General features: G+C 42.2%; 1 protein-coding gene across 2 annotated transcripts in view; it reads right to left on the bottom strand.

The window, feature by feature from the left end:
* FRAS1 (Fraser extracellular matrix complex subunit 1) overlaps window positions 1-19072 on the bottom strand; it is a 534238-nt gene that overhangs the window by 163085 nt on the left and 352081 nt on the right. For both annotated transcript variants that reach the window (XM_070372561.1, XM_070372562.1), the window contains 5 exons: window positions 15201-15341; window positions 13483-13623; window positions 11524-11664; window positions 7590-7860; window positions 3705-3789 (listed from right to left, as the gene is read on the bottom strand). In XM_070372561.1, the coding sequence (XP_070228662.1) occupies window positions 3705-3789; window positions 7590-7860; window positions 11524-11664; window positions 13483-13623; window positions 15201-15341 (779 nt within the window). The remainder of the gene's footprint in view (window positions 1-3704; window positions 3790-7589; window positions 7861-11523; window positions 11665-13482; window positions 13624-15200; window positions 15342-19072) is intronic.

Raw genomic sequence — 19072 nt, 5'->3', positions numbered from 1 at the left:
CAAATGCTGAACTCTTGCATAGTCGAAGATTTGTTAGACGTGCCGTCAATCATAGTAAGCACTGCAAAGGAGGTTACTTCACACCTCTGGTTCTGGAGGTTTCTCAAGCCACTGTCTTGATTAACACAATATCCCCTGCGTTGTAACTGAGATCAGTGTTGGGAACTCAGTTGCTTCATTCAAGAGACTACAATTCAAAAAGATACATGTACCCCTATGTTTATAACAGCACTTTTCACAATAGCCCAAATATGGAAACAACCTAAATGACCATTAACAAATGAATGAATGGGTAAAGAAGATGTGAACATAAAAGTTAGAGAAAGACAAACATCATACAATACTACTTACATGTGGAATCTAAAATACTGCACAAATGAACCTATCTAAGAAAGACTCACAGACAGAGATCTGATTTGTGGTTGCCAAGAGAAGGGGGAAGGGGAGGGATGGACTAGGAATTTGGAGTTAGCACATGCAAATTATTGCATTTAGAATGGATGAATAACAAGGTCATACTGTATACCTCAGGGAACTATATCCAATCTCCCAGGAAAAACCATAATGGAAGAGAAAGTTTTAAAAAGAATGTGACCATGCATGTGTGTTTAATCTTGTCCAATTCTTTGCAACCCCATGGACTGTAGCCCACCAGCCTCCTCTTGTCCATGGGATTTTCCAGGCAAGAATACTGGAGTGGGTTGCCATTTCCTTCTCCAGGGGATCTTCCCAACCCAGGGATCGAACCTGTGTCTCTTGTGTCTCCTGCATTGACAGGCAGGGTCTTTACCTGCTTAGCCACCTGGGAAGCTCAAAAAGAGCTTATATGTGTAAAATTGAATCACTTTTGTGAGCAGAGATTTGCACCACATTGTAAATCAATTATGCTTCAGTAAAAAAAAAAGAGAGAAAGGGAGACTAGCAAGAGGTATGGACTTTTGGCATCTGTGCTGGGAATTGTGTGTTTCACTCCAGGCTATGCTGCAGCATGCTGACTTGAAGATACTTTACTGTGAATTCCTGCTATTCTGGTCTTTCTCAGTAATTTTCTTCAAGCCGTCACATCCATATTTTGAAGGGACCCACCCCAACTCAGGTTATTAAGCCTGATAAGATCATGGTCTGTGTAAGGCAACCACCTGGCTAATCCACGTGGCAAATTTTAATGTGTTTTCCTTAAGATTATCAGGTTTCCCCCGACCAACTTCAGTAAGCAGATAAAATGTTCTTTCAAGAGATAAAACTTAATGAACCACAACAGAAAAAAAAACAACAACTCACCAAAAAAAAAAGGCAAGTAGCCAAAGAAAACATTATCTTAGTTTTTTATATCATTTAAAATGGAACCATCTAGGACTTTTTCAACACACTGCTTTCTTGACTCCAAATGGCTTTCTTTTAAAAATACCCTCCCTGGCCTCCTGCAAACTTCAATATCTATTAAAGTAATGTCTAACTAATGCATCTCTATAATAATCACATAATATGAAATGAGAAGACAGCTACTCCTCAGGATTCCTGAGTGAGATTTCAAAAGCTGCAATCTTATACATGGGAATGAGTGGCCCCTCAGAGTCTGAAAGAGGAGAGGTCAAAGGTGATGTCAAAAATCTATAAATGAAAAAGATCAAATTAACTCATAAGAAAATTTCAAGGAGGTTCAAAATCATCTTGAAATATTACAGAAATGTAAAGAAACAAAAAATAAGTTAAAATTAATTTCTAAAATTACAATTTTAAAGAGTTAAAATGATAAAAGTTTCTCATGTTATAAATAAAAAGATGCCTTTACTGTATACTCAATTGGTTTGGGGAAAGCAAACAAAGAACAGAGAACCATGACAACTCAGCATCTCAGACTACGAAGTCACTTACCAAAACCTACCCAAGTCTTTTATTCACCTAATAAGAGTAACTATATTAGCACAAACAAAAAGAACAGAACATCTAAGCTTAAATACTGAGAAACATCTAAGTCAGTAAATCCTGAGACTTGATAGCACTCTGACCCATACTTACAGAGATCACATTTTTGTTTAATTAAAACAAAATTCACACTCTTAGCCCAACCCAGAGGTCAAATTAATTTAATATCGATTTCTAATCATTCCACAACTTCAGTCATCACTGAAGTGAGAATGCCATTAAGAATCGCTGAGATTGGCTATGAATACCATTTGGCAGCCACTTCTGGTTCAAGTCTATGGTCTTTTCACTTTTGAACCAAAAATATAAAAATAACAGTTTTAAAAACAATGATCTCATATCCTTCCTTGATCCTACTGAGATCTATTATTTAGGTAGTTCGAGTTCCCCCATGCTGATACCCCAGTCTCTCGCCGTTCACAACGTCAGAATATACTGATCTTCCTCCTCTCTTTGCACATTTCAGCTTTTCAATTCTCCAATCCCTGGGACTCAGAGCACAGAAGTACAACTTAACAGAGATGAGCAATGAGACCAGAAGTGCCATCACACTGAACTTCATAGTATCTACCAGGATTTCCTCTGGCTTATGTTAGCCTGACAACCACACTGGACCCTCATTTAAGTAGATACTTAATAAGGCTTAAGAAAGCTCCCAGGTCTTCTCTGGTAGCTTAGCTGGTAAAGAATTGGCCTCCAATGCAGGAGATCCTGGTTTGATTCCTGGTTGGGGAAGATCCCATAGAGAAAGGATAGGCTACCCACTCCAGTATTCTTGGGCTTCCCTGGTGGCTTAGACAGTAAAGAATCTACCTGCAATGCAGGAGACCTGGCTTTGATCCCTGTTGTTGAGAAGATCCCCTAGAAGAGGGCATGGCAACCCACTCCAGTATTCTTGCCTGAAGAATCCCATAGACAGAGGAGCCTGGAGGGTTACAGTCCATGTGGTCACAAAGAATTGGACAAAACTGAGCGACTAAGCACGAGGTCCTCTAACTCCTGCAAACTGAGTTAAATGCAGTTCAGCTACATGATAGACAAAAGAGGCCAACATAATTCCATATCCTGGAGAGAGAAATATTTAGACAAAACAGACTTATCCACCTAGGGATACGAAAGTCTTAACAACTGGTACAGCTTCAAATCATTGTGAAGGGCTGGTATCAGATTCAGTATAGAAAAGTAAGGTACAGTTTAATAGTCAAGAACACAGATTGTGTAAACAGATCCACTGGGCACAGATCTTGGCTCTCTGTTAACTACATCACCATAGATAAGTTACTGGACCTCCCTGGGACTTAGTTTTCTGGCCTGTGAATTGGGGCTTATAATACCTTACAGGGCTAGCATGAGAATTACATGAACAACAGAAAAAGAGCATTATATGTGTAGTAGTAATTATTGTAGTTGTTACGACCCACAAGTACTAAAAAAATTACTCCAGTGGCATTTCAAAAGGAAACTAAGGAGCAATCAATTCAGCTCAATCATTTTTGCTGAAACTACAGAAACTCTGAACTTGTACTTGAGAATGAGTTGTTGTTGTAGTTTAGTCACTAAGTTGTGTGTGACTCTTTTGCAACCCCAGGCTCCTCTGTCCATGTAATTTCCCAGGCAAGAATACTGGAGTGGGTTGCCATTTCCTTCTCCAGGGGATATTTCCAACCCAGGGATCGAACCTGCAGCTCCTGCATTGGCAGGCAGATTCTTTACCACTTTACCGATGGGAAGCCCATCAGTAGGCATGTGAAATTATTACCTGTATGGCGTTTTCTTACCTGTGTTGAAAATGCTTGTATGTTGATCAGCTGTGGCTCAGAGAAGAACTGCTGGTCACTAATTTTCAGAGAAAAGTAACCTTTCCTGAAAGAAGCCCCCAAGAAAAGAATGAGACAATATAATCATTACATCGGTCTTTAGAAAGACAAGGGTTAAAAATATTTTCAGGTTATGTGCATATATGAATTTGGATCAAACCACTACAATAATATACTACTCATGCCATAACTAGAAAGGAGCTCATAAAGATTAACATAGTGAGATGTAGGTAAAGGTACTGTCTATTCTTCTATCTCATTATAATAATGTTTCTTTTTCTTTTTTGGGATTTTTATAAGTAAAATATATAAAAGGTGGAAAAATGAGTTGTTAGGCCAAGACCGGTTAGTGATATATTGAAGGTTAATGATCAAGCTGGAGAATGGAAAGGAATCTTTCACAGTCTTTGACTAGTTCTCAGTGACTCCCTCGTCCCTGTGAATTCTCTTTCCAACCACTGCCCAATTCACATGAGTAGACCCCGTTAACCATTTTGCAGTGTTTATATTACATGCCTCTACGCCCTCCCCTCCCTCTAGCCACATGCATATTCACTGTGGCCTGGACTAGGGAAGTATGATGGACTCCAGCTTCCCTGGAAATTTGGAACTGGCCTGAGAGCCTCATTTGGCTAAGGCAGAACCACAGTCTACCATGTTGATGAGAAAGTGGAGCAAGTTGGTCTCTAGGAGAGAGGTGAATGTAGCCTTCCAGCAAAGCAACTGAGATGAGAGGAGGAACTGAGTCCTGCTTCCCATTTCCCATTCTAACTCCTGGGCTTGCCCTAGAAGCCCAGTGGTCCCTGATGTGTCTGAGATTTGAGCCATACCTGCAATGTCATAACAGGTCCTAAAATTTTGCTTACTCTAGTTCAAGTTGACTCTCATTACTTGTAATCAAAGAGTCCTAATTCCTAGAATAAAATAAGACTCACTCTTTGCTGTGGTTTTTATTTCCTGTAAAAGAGTGTTGTCTCAGCAGCTTCAAAGACTACTAAGAGGAAAGGTAGGAGTTACCCATCTTCAAAGCCAAAAGCAAGTTCAGAACTCACTTTGTGCTGGTAAGATGTATGATTAACACATTATGGGAGTTTTGAATTCTGGCCTGCTATAGGAACTATTGTTTTAAAGGTTCTTTAAAAGGCATTCATGGAACTGACTAGTGAAACATGAAAGAATGTGGATAGATAGCAAAAGTATTATGGCAAAAGCCAGAACCAAAAGATTAAATACTGTATGAGTCCATTCACGTGACATTTCAGAAAGGGCGAGACAATAAGAATGAAAAACAGACCAGTATTTGCCAGGGACTGTGGGGAGGGGAGTGCTTGTTAAAATAAGATGGGGCCAGGGTGACAAGACTGTTTCATATCTTGCTTGAGGTCTCAAGACTGCAAGACTATATTTGTTAACATGCATAGAACAGTATAGTTTAAAATGAGGGATTTTATTAGGTGCAAATTATACCTCAATAAATCGGATTTTTTTAAAAAAGGAATTCTTGTCTTCCCTCTCATTCCACCCTTCCTTTCATTTTTGGTTCCATTCAAATCCTATTCCTCTCCCCTCCTACTTCTATACTTCAAGAGGATACAGGTGACGAAGCAGCTGAATGCAGAAGGAAAGGATGGCTACCCGCAACCTCCTAGGGAAAAATGATTTTGGTGGCCCTTAGATTCTAATAACTGTGTTCAGCCTCTCTGCAATGCCAGCTAATCAGGGTCACTAGGACTATATTTCCAAGTCATCTCACACTCACAGAGGGATTCCAGCCCAAAGGAAGCCAATCCTAAAGAATCCTAGTGGGCACATTCATGAGGAAAACAACCATAAGCCCATGCGGCAGGTAGCCCCTTTAGCTTCTGTATCATCCAGAAACTTAGATAATTTCCTTTTTCTATGAGTTCCTACTAATCTTGTTTTAGTATTCCTCTCATTCTTTCTTTAAAAAAAATTTTCAGATAAGAAATCCAATGTTAAAATGAGTACTAAAAAGTAAAAAGCATACTGAAAGAAATCTCTGTAAAATAGTTGCCACTCTTTGTCCTGTTTAAGGGTGCAAAGCTGACCCTGGAAAGAAATTGATGATAAGGGATTAAAGAGATTAAACAGATGAGAGGCTTAACTTTGGTTGTCTATGGATCTTTATATACTTCACATGCTTTTCACAAGTGATTCTGAGACATATGACTACAGGTATGGAGCTGTGCATGTGTGTCTGTGTATGTGTGATGCAAACACTGAAGAACTATACTTGAAGGAAAATGAATGGAGAAGACAGAACTCAAAGGGATTTTATAGCATCAGACACCAGAGTCTTAAGCTCCGTCTCTGGAGCAAAGCAACTTAGCAGCAGCAGCAGCAGCTGGAACAATACTTTCCTATAACAACAAAATTTTGCCCCCCGAGAATGGAAGCACACCTGTTATCCCAAGTACTACTGTTGCTGCTGCTGCTAAGTCACTTCAGTCGTGTCCGACTCTGTGCGACCCCATAGACGGCAGCTCACCAGGCTCCCCCGTCCCTGGGATTCTCCAGGCAAGAACACTGGAGCGGGTTGCCATTTCCTTCTCCAATGCATGAAAGTGAAAAGTGAAAGTGTCCGACTCTTAGCGACCCCACGGACTGCAGCCTACCAGGCTCCTCCGTCCATGGGATTTTCCAGGCAAGAGTACTGGAGTGGGGTGCCATTGCCTTCTCCACAAGTACTACTAAGGAAGCAGAAATCATTGAGTTTGAAGGCATGGAGTGTGGAATCAGAGAGCCTTAGGTTGGAGCCTCAGCTCTGCACTCACAGGCTGTGAGGCCTGGACAAGATTACATATATGCTCAAGGCCTCAGTTTTCCTATCTGTAGCCTGGGAACACAAATATACATAATTCACATCAAGTGTGCAACACAATAGTGGGGTCATAGTGAACAAATACTAGTTGTCCTTACATCTGTAAGATTGGTCTTTTGAGGTTACCAACATCACTGGCTCTGAACTGCAACAGGGAACATGTGATCCACTTTTCTCCCCACTTGTCAGATCTTAAACATTTTTTTAAATTCTCAAATTTAGTGGTGATAGTAGAAAATATTCACTGCTTCCTTTATCACTGTTTCATGAGGTTCAACTCCCTATCTACATACAGGGTCCACTTTGAAATAGGCTGCACTAATGAAGCAGAGCAGGGTAAAGGATAATCCAAGAGGCTAATCTTTGGGGTGCATTCCCTGATTTCTAGTTAGTAGATTTGCTCTGCTAATTATACGGCTCAATTTGCTCGGGAAGTGTTAACACTCAGCTGCATTCCTGAAGCATATGTCAGCTGGGTGGAGGAAGACAGCCAGAATTGTGTTAGGCATCAGAAGAAAACTGGATCAGACTTTAAAATTAACCACAATTAGTCCCAGAAAGTGGATAATAACAAGTTAACCGTGACTTTTCATTTCCTTCCAACTCTGAAATTCTAAGAACCATACAATGCCTTAAAAAGTATGTACCCCATCCTCTAGCCATGCCCTGGCCCCTGGCAGAGAACCCTAATGCTGAAGTAGCAGCTGCATCTGGGTATAGAAGCGATTTTGTTCCTCCCGGGCCAAAAAAACTGGGTAATTGTACTAGGACTTTCCCGTCACATCGGAGAATTACCCACAATTATGTGATAAAATGAAAATGCTTCTAACAGAAGCACTCTCTCTGAGCAATTACAGCGAAATGATGACAGGCAGCTGAAAGTGCCACGTGCAGAGTATCGATCTCCCCCAGAAGAGGAGGGAGAGCTCTGAGGGGCGGAGGGTAGGGAGCGCAGAGAACTGATGGGAAGGAGACAGGAGGGAAACAACAGAACCCTGGCTCACCTGGGCTTTTCTCTGCTGTGCACAAAACGCACTTTTTTCTCCTTCACGTCTCTCCAACTGAAGTGGCCAGCCTTGTCGAGCTGAGCCTCTTTTCCGTTCCTTGAGAGCACGAGCTGACCATTGGTGGGGGCGCTCACCACATGGAACAGTAGGTCTTCAACCCTGCCACCCTGGTCTTGAACATTCAGGAGGAAAAAATCCAGTGGCTTCATTGAACCAATTGCAAGGGTGAGGGAACCATTCACGTGAAGACTAGGGGTGTGTATTTTGCCTGGAAAACATACAAATCCAAAGGTCAGGCTTGGTGCAGTCACTAATTAGGTTATTATTATTATTTTTTAAAGAAATATATATGTAATATTCATTCAGAACCACAAAGATGGGGCTTCCCTGGTGGCTCAGTGGTAAAGAATCCACCTGCAATGCAGGAGACACAGGAGGTGTGGGTTCATTGATTCGATCCCTAGGTTGGGAAGATCCCCAGGAGAAAGGAATGGCTACCCACACCAGTATTCTTGCCTGGAGAATTCCATGGACAGAGGAGCCTGGCAGGCTACAGCCCATGGGGTTGCAAAGAGTCATTCATGACAGAAGGGTAATGTTGATTCAGAACTGATTCATACAAAGATGAAACTCTAGACTACTGCATTCCATAAGCCTCCTTCTAATCCAGTGGTTCTCATCCTAGATGTGCATGAGAACAACATAGGGTGTCAGTGCTAAACTACAAAACTCCTAGAAGAATATACAGGAGAAAATCTTTGCGATCTTAAATTAGGCAATGCTTTCTTACATATAACACGAAAAGCACAAGTGCCAGAAGAAAAAATAGCTACAGCAGACGGCATTAATACTAAAGACATTTGTGCTTCAAAGGACATTCGCAGGAGAGTGAAAAGAGAATCCACAGAATAGGAGAAAACACTTGCAAATCACATATCTGAAAAGGGATTTGTATCTCCTTTGTATCCAGGATATACATAAAGAATTCTTAGTGTGTTAGCCACTCAGTTGTGCCCGACTCTTTGGGACCCCATGGACTGCAGCCCACCAAGCTCCTCTGTCCATGAGATTTTCCAGGCAAGGATACTGGAGTGGGTTGCCATTTCCTTCTCCAGGGGATCTTCCCAACCCAGGGATCAAACCCGGGTCACCTGCACTGCAGGCAGATTCTTTACCGAGTGAGCTACTCAATAAATGACAAATAAACCAATTTTAAAATAGGCAGCGAATGGACATTTCTCCTAAGAAGATATACGGAAGGTCAATAAGCACATGAAAAGGTGCTCAATATTATCAGTCATCAGGGAAATTTGAATTAAAATCACAAGATATCATCATCTCACATGCATTTTAGGAAGCACAATAAAGTGTCCCTGAGGGTGTAAAGAAACTAGAAATCTCATATATTGCTGGTGGAATGGAAAATGGTAAGCCATTTGGGAAGACAGTCTGGCGATTCCTCAAGCAATTAAACACAGAGCTACCACATGATCCAGTAATTCTGCTCCTAGGCATAGACCCAAGAGTACTGAAAGCATAGAAAGTGAAAGTGAAAGTCCCTCAGTCATGCCTGACTCTTTGGGACCCCATGGACTATACACACAGTCCATGGAATTCTCCAGGACAGAATACTGGTGGCTTTTCCCTTCTCCAGCAGATCTTTCCAACCCAGGGATTGAATCTAGGTCTCCTGCATTGCAGGCAGATTCTTTACCAGCTGAGCAACAAGGGAAGCCCAAGAGTAGTGGAGTGGGTAGCCTATCCCTACTACAACAGATCTTCCCAACCCAGCAATCGAACCAGGGCCTCCTGCATTGCAGGCAGATTCTTTACCAACTGAGCTATCAGTGAAGCCCATTGAAAGCATATGTCCATACACAAACTGTAACGCCAATTTTCATAGCAGTGTTATTCACAAAAAACAAAAGTGGAAACAACTGAAACAATCAAGCATCAATTAAATGAATAAACAAAGTGTGGTATATGCATACAGCGGAGTATTATTCAAGCATAAAAAGGAATGAGGTACTGATACATGTTCTAACACAGCTGAACCTTGAAAATACTATGCCAGGTGAAAGAAGCCAGATGTAAAAGGCCACATATTGTATGCTTCCATTTATGTCAACTATTTAGGGTAGGCAATTCCACAGAGACAGAAAGCGCTGTGCTTTCTGTGTTCAGCAGGAGCTAAGGCAATGGGTCAGTAGAGAGAGATTACTAATGGTTACTGGATTTCTTTTTAGGATGATTAAAATGACCTAGAATTAGATTGTGATGATGGTTGTGTAGCTTGTGGATATACTAAAACCTCTTATATACTTTCAAGGGTAAGTTCTATGGTATGTGAATTATATCTCAATAATAACAATAAAGAATCATAGAGGTTTTTAAAAACAGTGTTGATACTTAGGCTCCACCACCAGAGATTCTAACTAAGATGTTCTGGGGTGGGACCTTGGTCATTTTATAAGCTCCACAGGTAATCCTAATTGATTGCCACATTGGAGAACACAATCCTCTCTTAACACATCTATCATATCTGACCATCAGACCCACCACGGCCAAGAGGAGAGGCAAGTTCCGGATACCATTTGCAAGAACAGCACCAGTTAACCTACAGTGAAGTAGGATTATTAGTGGCTTACATTCAGAATTCAAGTGAAATATATACACATTGCTTTAAAAATATATGATCTCTGTCCACAGGAAACATATGATGGATGAGTTAGGATTTCTGACCTTGACGTGGAATTCATCCCATCTCCTGAAAGTTGTTTTGCCTGAGCTTTAATTGGCAGTGCTTCCTTTTACATGTAGGACAGACAGGGCAGTTTAGGAATGCCAAGTTTCAGGGGAACTACTTCTAATGTAAGATTACTCTAATCAAAGTCGAATTCATTTGCACAAGTTGACTTGTATTACATCCCAAGTGGGGTAAGCTGACTCTCAAGTACTTAGGGCTTCAGAAGGATCCCAATAAAATAAGCCAAAGATATTTTTTCCCATGGGAAGTCTTAATATCATAGGAAGTCAGAAATACAGTGATGAAAAATATGATTGACTGCAGGTGATAAAACATGATTCATGTTATTGATGAAGGACACTCAAAAGCCAAGAAATGCTCAGAACTCCCAATCTTCATTCACCTGTAAAAATTTTGGGGTCCAAAATTCAGCCTGAATTTAATTTTATTCTCTTTGTTGTTTAAGGTAAAATGTCCACTGATGTGTTGGACAAGAATAGTTCCATTTCTTTAACATGTTACCTAATACTTAATGGCACACAGAGTGGCTTGAAATCCATCTACTTCCAATATGTGAACCTAACGGGGCAGGCTCCTAATTAGGCACCACTCCATGGCACCCCACTCCAGTATTCTTGCCTGGAGAATCCCAGGGATGGGGGAGCCTGGTGGGCTGCCGTCTGTGGGGTTGCACAGAGTCGGACACAACTGAAGCGACTTAGCAGCAACAGCAGCACTAATTATTTGTCATTTATCTCCAGTGTGCACAAAGAATACATCATTGCACCTGGCCATAATTATTTCTACATGTTGATAAAAATATAATAAATTATATCTATTGATATAAACATATATATATAAAATGTTCTATAAAAAAATAAATAAAATGTTCTATAACATGGCTGTAGTTCAGGGACATAAATAAGTTTTATGTCAAATTTCTGATCTGATAGTTGTGACTTTTAAAGTACAAATTACTTCTTTTTCCCTTCCAAAGATCTTAGAAGTTGAATTCTCCCAATTTTTCATTGTCTCTAAATAAGTCCCTTACAGCAGCACCTAGGTTTTTCCCAGAATGGGAAGCCTGCATTTTACATCACATGGGCCAATCGTATCTGCAAACTCAGCCTCTGCATGGAGAAATTACAGGTGATTTCACCAGACCATTGGGGGAGAAGCACTTACCAGCACATGTCTCATTAGAAGAGTGGGCGGAGAAGCCAGGAACACAGTTGGAAAGACAAAGACCGCTCTTCAGAAAGAAGCCCTGGTCACAGAGGTGACACCGGTCTCTGCGGCTGCACTGCAAGCACCCCTTAGGGCAGGCTATCAAAGACAGGACACATCAAATCAGGCAGGACGAAGGCATAGGCACTCAGCGAGGGCCACCAGTGACAAAGAAATGAAGAGTGAAAGCACGGCCACATCTGACCCCCAGCTGTAGCAGAAGACAGTTCTGACCATTGCCTATAGAATTTCATAGACAGCTGGTCTACCCCAGAAAGGCAGTGAACAGGGAGGAGCACCTTTGCTTTACACATTATGACCTGAACATGTTGGACATAAATGGATTGTTTAAAAAGTTAACCATACTGACTTGTAAGGGAGGCAGTTTCTAGGGATTAAGAGCATAAATCCTGTTGGGGTATCATTCCTCTTTTCTACTACTTAACAGCTGTTGAATTCAGGCAAGTTGTTTTAACAGCCTGTGCTGTAATAATTTTCTCATCTTAAAAATGGAGATAGTATTGATAATAGCACTTAATGCATGGATTGTTGGTTGGATTACAGGTGCTCTACATAATCAGAAGTGACCAGAAGAGTACTGGGTACACGAAAGAACTCAAATGTACCACTATCATGGCTTTTCTTATTTTTATTATTATTTTAAATATATGGAGAAAGCAAGCTTTTAAAAAGACCATAGATTATTTCTTTGAATCAAGTCAATTTCTTCTATAAATCAAGTGTTTACTGCTTATTGTTCTGCTTCCTCAGTTGAGCTGTTAAAAAAGTCTTGAATCAGAAAATCTGAGTTTAATATCTGATTTTATGTCACGCTGGTTAATTCTTAATTCTTGCTGCTGCTGCTAAGTCGCTTCAGTCGTGTCCAACTCTGTGCAACCCCATAGACGGCAGCCCACCAGGCTCTGCCGTCCCTAGGATTCTCCAGGCAAGAATACTGGAGTGGGTTGCCATTTCCTTCCTTTTTTTTTTTTTTCCACTTGTAAAACAGGATTCATAGTGTCTGCCGTATTTTACCAAGTGATTGTGAATGTTAAATGAGATAACGCAGATGAAGGAAATTTGGGAAAACATAAAATGCCATGCCTGGGTAAAGGCGTTACCATTAAATATCAATTATCCTTTAAAGTATGGGCTTCCCAGGAGGCTCAGTGGTAAAGAATCCATCTGCGAACGCAGGAGACACAGGTTTGATACCTGCGTTGGGAAGATTCCCTGGAGAAGGAAATGGCAAGCCACTTTAGTATTCTTGTCTGGAGAACCCGATGGACAGAGGGGCCTGGTGAGCTACAGTCCATGGGGTCACAAACAGTCAGACACGACTTAGGGACTGAACAATAACGACACGGTACCAAGTTTTGATAGAAATGATGAGAACAAACTGAGGAAGCTCTTGTGAATAACTTAATGGACAAGGAGACTAAGACTTTGGGTTTAACTTCAGTTTAATATAAAAGTTCAACATATCTCACTAAAATGTTTCCAAATTTTCTATTCTTCAAGCATATAGTGGCAATAACAAGGTCAATGGGTAATTTAGTGTACACGTTGAAAACCCTGGCCCCATGTTAATAGGGCTGACCTACTGTTAATGGACACCTCACCTTAGTTCAATGTAAGCTTTCTATTCCATGAAATATTGGCTTCGTTTCCACGCAGACCTTTAGGGACAACATTGATTTGTGCAAAAGAATTATTGGTTTGCACTTCCACATTCTATTTAGCCAGCCATTGGCAGGGGTGCACAAGAAGCCATCAATTACTTTAGGCCACACTCCCTGGGTTTTCATTCTGCTCCTAATGCAGATTCTCCTTGGCTACCTGAGAATCAACATACCTGACTCCCTGACTTCTTTGCTGCCCTCACTTTTAAAGAATGCAGCACAGTCTCCAACTCACCTGTGCATTTGTGGTTAGCGTGGTCTGCAAAGAAACCCTTCCCGCATTCCTGGACACACTGGGCTTCCAAGAGGAGAAACGGCTCTTCACAGCGGGTGCACTCACGGGGACCTTGGCATTGGAGACAGTGGCTCTCACAGCCTGAAAGACACAAGGCAAGTTGACAGGAGTGTGTGTGGCTTTCCAAGCGGCTCCTGGCCCTCGTGGTGTAGCCAGGCAACCTAGTGGGCCAGGCAGCCGACTTGGAGTCAGGAAGCCAGGCTTCTGACTGTGACTGCTGTGCTGACTGACTGGGTGACTTAGCATTAGTTACTACATCTCTCTGAGCCTTAGTGTTCTCTCCTGTAAAATGGAAAGAACACGCTGCTCCACCCAGCTCTTTGGATAAAGGCCAAAGTACACAACGAAAAATACTCTGCAAACCATAAACTGACAGATATTTTCTAGCAGTCATGTATGGATGTGAGAGGTGGACCATGAAGAAGGCTGAGTGCCAAAGAATTGATGCTTTCCAATTGTGCTGGAAAAGACTCTTGAGAGTCCCTTGTACAGCAAGGAGATCACACTAGTCAATCCTAAAGGAAATCAACCCTGAATATTCATTGGAAGGAGTGATGCTGAAGCTGAAGCTCCAATACTCTGGCCATCTGACGTGAAGAGCTGACTCAGTAGAAAAGACCCTGATGCTGGGAGAGCCTGAGGGCAGGAGGAGAAGGGAGCAACAGAGGATGAGATGGTTGGATGATGGCATCACTGACTCCATGGACATGAGTTTGAGCAAACTCCAGGAGATAGTGAAGGGCAAGGGAGCCTGGTGTGCTGTAGTTCATGGGGTCTCAAAGAGTCGGACATGACTTAGAAACTGAAGAAAACAAGCTAGTATCATCATTACTGTCTAGCCCTTGGCTCTCTGCACTGCTTCTCTGAAGTGTCAGTCTTTCCTGGCTGGCCTGGTCAGTTATCAGAGTATTGCCCAAGGATGCTCCCAGGAAGGCTGCCTGTGCAGTTTGGGTGGCATTTCAGGATGTGAAGACTGTGTGGTATTAAATTAAGGCTGAAGCAGGTACTGGACCGGAGTAAGGTGATAGTTAGATACATATGGTATTTGGAGGCTTGTGGGAGGCAGATGGTGGAATAATCTTGTCTTTTAATGTGCTCAGATGACCAGAGCACACTGACTCCTCCATCTGGAGCACAGCACTGTTCAAATTTAAAGGAAATCCAAAACTAATGGTCAAAACATACCTGTTTGTGTGGCCATATACCCCTAAGATTCCCACGTGGACTTTGAAATGATCAAATGTTGTGTTAGAGCATGGGTTTCCCAGATGGTGCTAGTGGTAAAGACCCCCCCTGCCAATGCAGGAGACATAAGAGACACTGGTTAGATCCCTGGGTTGGGAAGACCCCCTAGAGGAGGAAATGGCAACCTACTCCAGTATTCTCTCCTGGAGAATCCCGTGGATAGAGAAGCCTGGCAAGCTACATTCCATGGGAACGCAAAGAGTCAGACATGACTGAAGCAACTTAGCACACAAGTTGGGGCACGGGAGAAGGAAAGAGGGGACATTTTCATTATAACAAAGTAAAGCTCTTAAGAAAGAAACCAGAAATCGGATAAAAAGCCATAAAATTTTCCATGGACTCCTTCTCGGAAAAGGGGCAATCAGAAGAGATGGAAGCTTGGGTGAGCACAGAGAAGGGCTGCAGACACTTACTCTTGCAGAGGCCCAGGTCCCGGTAAAATGACGCTGAGCACTGCTCCACGCAGGCGCCGTCCTGGAGAACATAGCCGTCCATGCATTGGAGGCAGTCTGTCCTCAGAGGCCCGCTGCACGCATTGCAACTCCAGTCACACTCTAGAAAGAAAGTTCCTTCAATCAGCTTCCTTTCTGTCCACCCTCAGTCCCAGAGACTAATTTACAAGGATGCTGTCTGCAGCTGCACGGGGTAAAGTGAGGACACCATAAGAGATGTCAGGTACATGAGCTCTAATGAGGCTCTGCTTGTAGTAGCCTGCACGCTTCTCTGAGGTTGAGTGTTTCCTAATTATGTTAGACACGGCACATACACAGCACGTACAAGGATTGCTCCACACTTGTGTGAAGGCTGCTTGTCAGCAGGGCTACTGAGGAGCCAGACCAACTGGATCTTATTCGATATGGATTCTAGAGTTCTGTATCCCCGAGACACGGCATCTTCATGCAAAGTCTGCTCCAGAGATTAGCCAATTTGCTTCCACAAACCTAACAGGACCTCCTCCAAATGCCAACAGGTAAAGGAAGTCAGGGGCTTTCCTCATGGTTCAGACAGTACAGAATCTGCCTTCAAAGCAGGAGAGCTGGGTTTGATCCTTGGGTCAGGAAGATCCCCTGGAGAAGGGAATGGTAACTGACCCAAGTATTTTTGCCTGAAGAATCCCATGGACAGAATAGCCTAGCAGGCTACAATCCATGGGGTGGAAAAGAATTGGACATGATTGAGGAAATAACAGTTTCACTTTCAAAGGATGTCAAGAGACTCGAGGAAGGATGTATCTGCTCACTCTACTAACACCAGCTGCGTGACTCCCTTCCTCTCAGAAATCAGGCAGTGACCACCACAACTCAAAGAAGCATTGATGCTGGAGTTAAAAGGATGTGAAAGAACGGTACAGAAAGAAAGGGATTCCTGAAATAAAACAGATCTCATGTAGAGCAGACTTGATTCCTTTACATGTTCATTGACTCAAACAAACATCTCTGGGGGATACAGCCTTGAGACAGCTTATCAAGTGGTGGGTGTAAACTGTCCTCAAGAAGCTTATGTTCGGGTGGATCCCAGCCCAAGTCGCCCACACAAGTGATCCAAGGGGATCGTTAGAAATACAGATCATCAGGTTCACTGTCAGAACTACCGAGTCAGGCCCAGGGCGTGGGATGCAGGAAAACGTGGTGCTGTGGCTATGGCTTTGGTGATTATGATTATTCTGGTTGTTGCTGCCATTGTTTTGGGCCAGGCAATTTGGATGCTGTCAGAAAATGCAAAGTTCTAGCTCGAAAGGATGGATGCATGGATGACAGGACAAGAAAGCAGAGTTAAGCACTTGGTTTTGAAATCAAGTAGATCTATATTCAAGTCACAGTGGAAGTGACAAATAGATTCAAGGGATTATACCTGATAGAGTGCCTGTCTATCAGGCTTTGGACTAAGAACTATGGACTGAGGTTTGTGACATTGTACATGAAGCAGTGATCAAGACCATTCCCAAGAAAAAGAAATGCAAAAAAAGGAAAAATGGTTGTGTGAGGAGGCCTTATAAATAGCTGAGAAAAGAAAAGACATGAAAGGCAAAGGAGAAAAGGAAAGATCTACCCATTTGAATGCAGAATTCCAAAGAATAGCAAGGAGAGATAAGAAAGCCTTCCTCAGTGATCAATGCAAAGAAATAGATGAAAACAATAGAAAAGGGAAGATTAGAGCTCTCTTCAAGAAAATTAGAGATACCAAGGGAACATTTCATGCAAAGATGGGCACAATAAAGGACACAAATGGTATGGACCTAACAGAAGCAGAAGATATTAAGAAGGGGTAACAATACACACAAGAACTATAAAAAGATCTGCATGACCGAGATAACCATATGGTGTGACCACTCCCCTAGAGCCAGACATCTTGGAAAGTGAAGTCAATCCGGCCTTAGGAAACCACTACAAACAAAGCTAGTGGAAGTGATGGAATTTCAGTTGAGCTATTTCAAATCCTAAAAGATGACACTGCAAAAGTGCTGCACTCAATATGCCCCAAATTTGGAAAACTCAGCAGTGGCCACAGGACTGGAAAAGGTCAGTTTTCATTCCAATCGCAAAGAAAGGCAACCAAAGAATGTTCAAACTACCACACAATTGCACTCATCTCACACGCTAGTAAAGTCATGCTCAAAATTCACCAAGCCAGGGTTCAACAGTATGTGAACCATGAACTTCCAGATGTTCAAGCTGGATTTAGAAAAGGCAGAGGAACCAGACAGAGATCAAATTGCCAACATCTGCTGGATCATCAAAAAAGCAGGAGAGTTCTAGAAAAACATCTATTTCTGCTTTATTGACTATGCCAAAGCCTTTGACTGTGTGGATCACAATAAACTTGGAAAATTCTGAAAGAGATGGGAATACCAGACCACCTGACCAGCCTCCTGAGAAATCTGTATGCAAGTCAAGAAGCAACAGTTAGAACTGGACATGGAACAACAGACTGGTTCCAAATAGGAAAAGGAGTACGTCAAGGCTGTATATTGTCACCCTGTTTATTTAACTTATATGCAGAGTACATCATGCAAAATGCTGGGCTGGATGAAGCACAAGCTGAAATCAAGATTGCCGGGAGAAATATCAATAACTTCAGGTATGCAGATATTCAGGTATGCCACCCTTATGGCAGAAAGTGAAGAAGAACTAAAGAGCCTCTTGAGGAAAGTGAAAGAGGAGAGTGAAAAAGTTGGCTTAAAACTCAATATTCAGAAAACTAAGATCATGGTATCCGTTCCCATCACTTCATGGCAAATAGATGGGGAAACAGTGGACACAGTGACAGACTATTTTTTGGGGCTCCAAAATCACTACAGATGGTGATTGCAGCCATGAAATTAAAAGAGACTTGCCCCTTGGTAAAAAAAAAGCTATGACCAACCTAGACAGCTTATTAAAAAGCAGAGACATTACTTTGGCAACAAAGGTCTGTCTAGTCAAGGCTATGGTGTTTCCAGTGGTCATGTATGGATGTAAGAACTGGACTATAAAGAAAGCTGAACACAGAAGAACTGATGCTTTTGAACTGTGATGTTAGAGAAGACTCTTGAGAGCCCCTTGGACTGCAAGGAGATCCAACCAGTCCATCCTAAAGGAAATCAGTCCTGAGTATTCATTGGAAGGACTGATGCTGAAGCTGGAACTCCAATACTTTGGCCACCTGATGCAAAAAACTGACTCACTGGAAAGGACCCTGATGTTGGGAAAGATTGAAGGCAGGAGGAGAAGGGGACAACAGAGGATGAGATGGTTGGATGGCATCATGGACTCGATGGACATGAGTTTGGGTAAACTCCAGGAGTTGGTGATAGACAGGGAAGCCTGGCATGCTGCAGTCCTGAGCGACTGAGCTGAACTGATATTCAAGTCAAGGCTTTGTCACTTTTAATCTGCATGTCTTACACACCTTCCTTAAGCTTTTTGAACCTTAGTTTCTTTATCTGTTAAGCATGGATAAGAAGAGCAGCTTCATAAGGTTATTATGAAGATTGGAGAAGGAAATGGCAACCCACTTCAATATTCTTGCCTGGCAAATTCCATGAACAGAGGAACCTCGCAGGCTATGGCCCAAGGGGTCTCAGAGAGTTGGACATGACTTAGCGACTGAACAACAACAACAACAACAAATTGTGAAGATTACATGGAATAATGAATTGAAGGATCTCAGCATAGTGCCTGCTACCTGGCGATTTAATAAACGTTTGTGGCTAAACTAGTTTCCCTGGAGAAAGTATCGCCACTCAGTGTGGGCTTGTCCTGTGTCCCCTTCACTAAGAAGCTAAGGAAACCTCTCGTTAGTCACC

This window comes from Bos mutus, chromosome 6 (assembly GCF_027580195.1).
Source record: "Bos mutus isolate GX-2022 chromosome 6, NWIPB_WYAK_1.1, whole genome shotgun sequence".
In the NCBI taxonomy this organism is placed as follows: domain Eukaryota; kingdom Metazoa; phylum Chordata; class Mammalia; order Artiodactyla; family Bovidae; genus Bos; species Bos mutus.
Note: the sequence above shows the minus strand (reverse complement) of the source record. Positions and strands in the feature narration are given on the sequence as shown.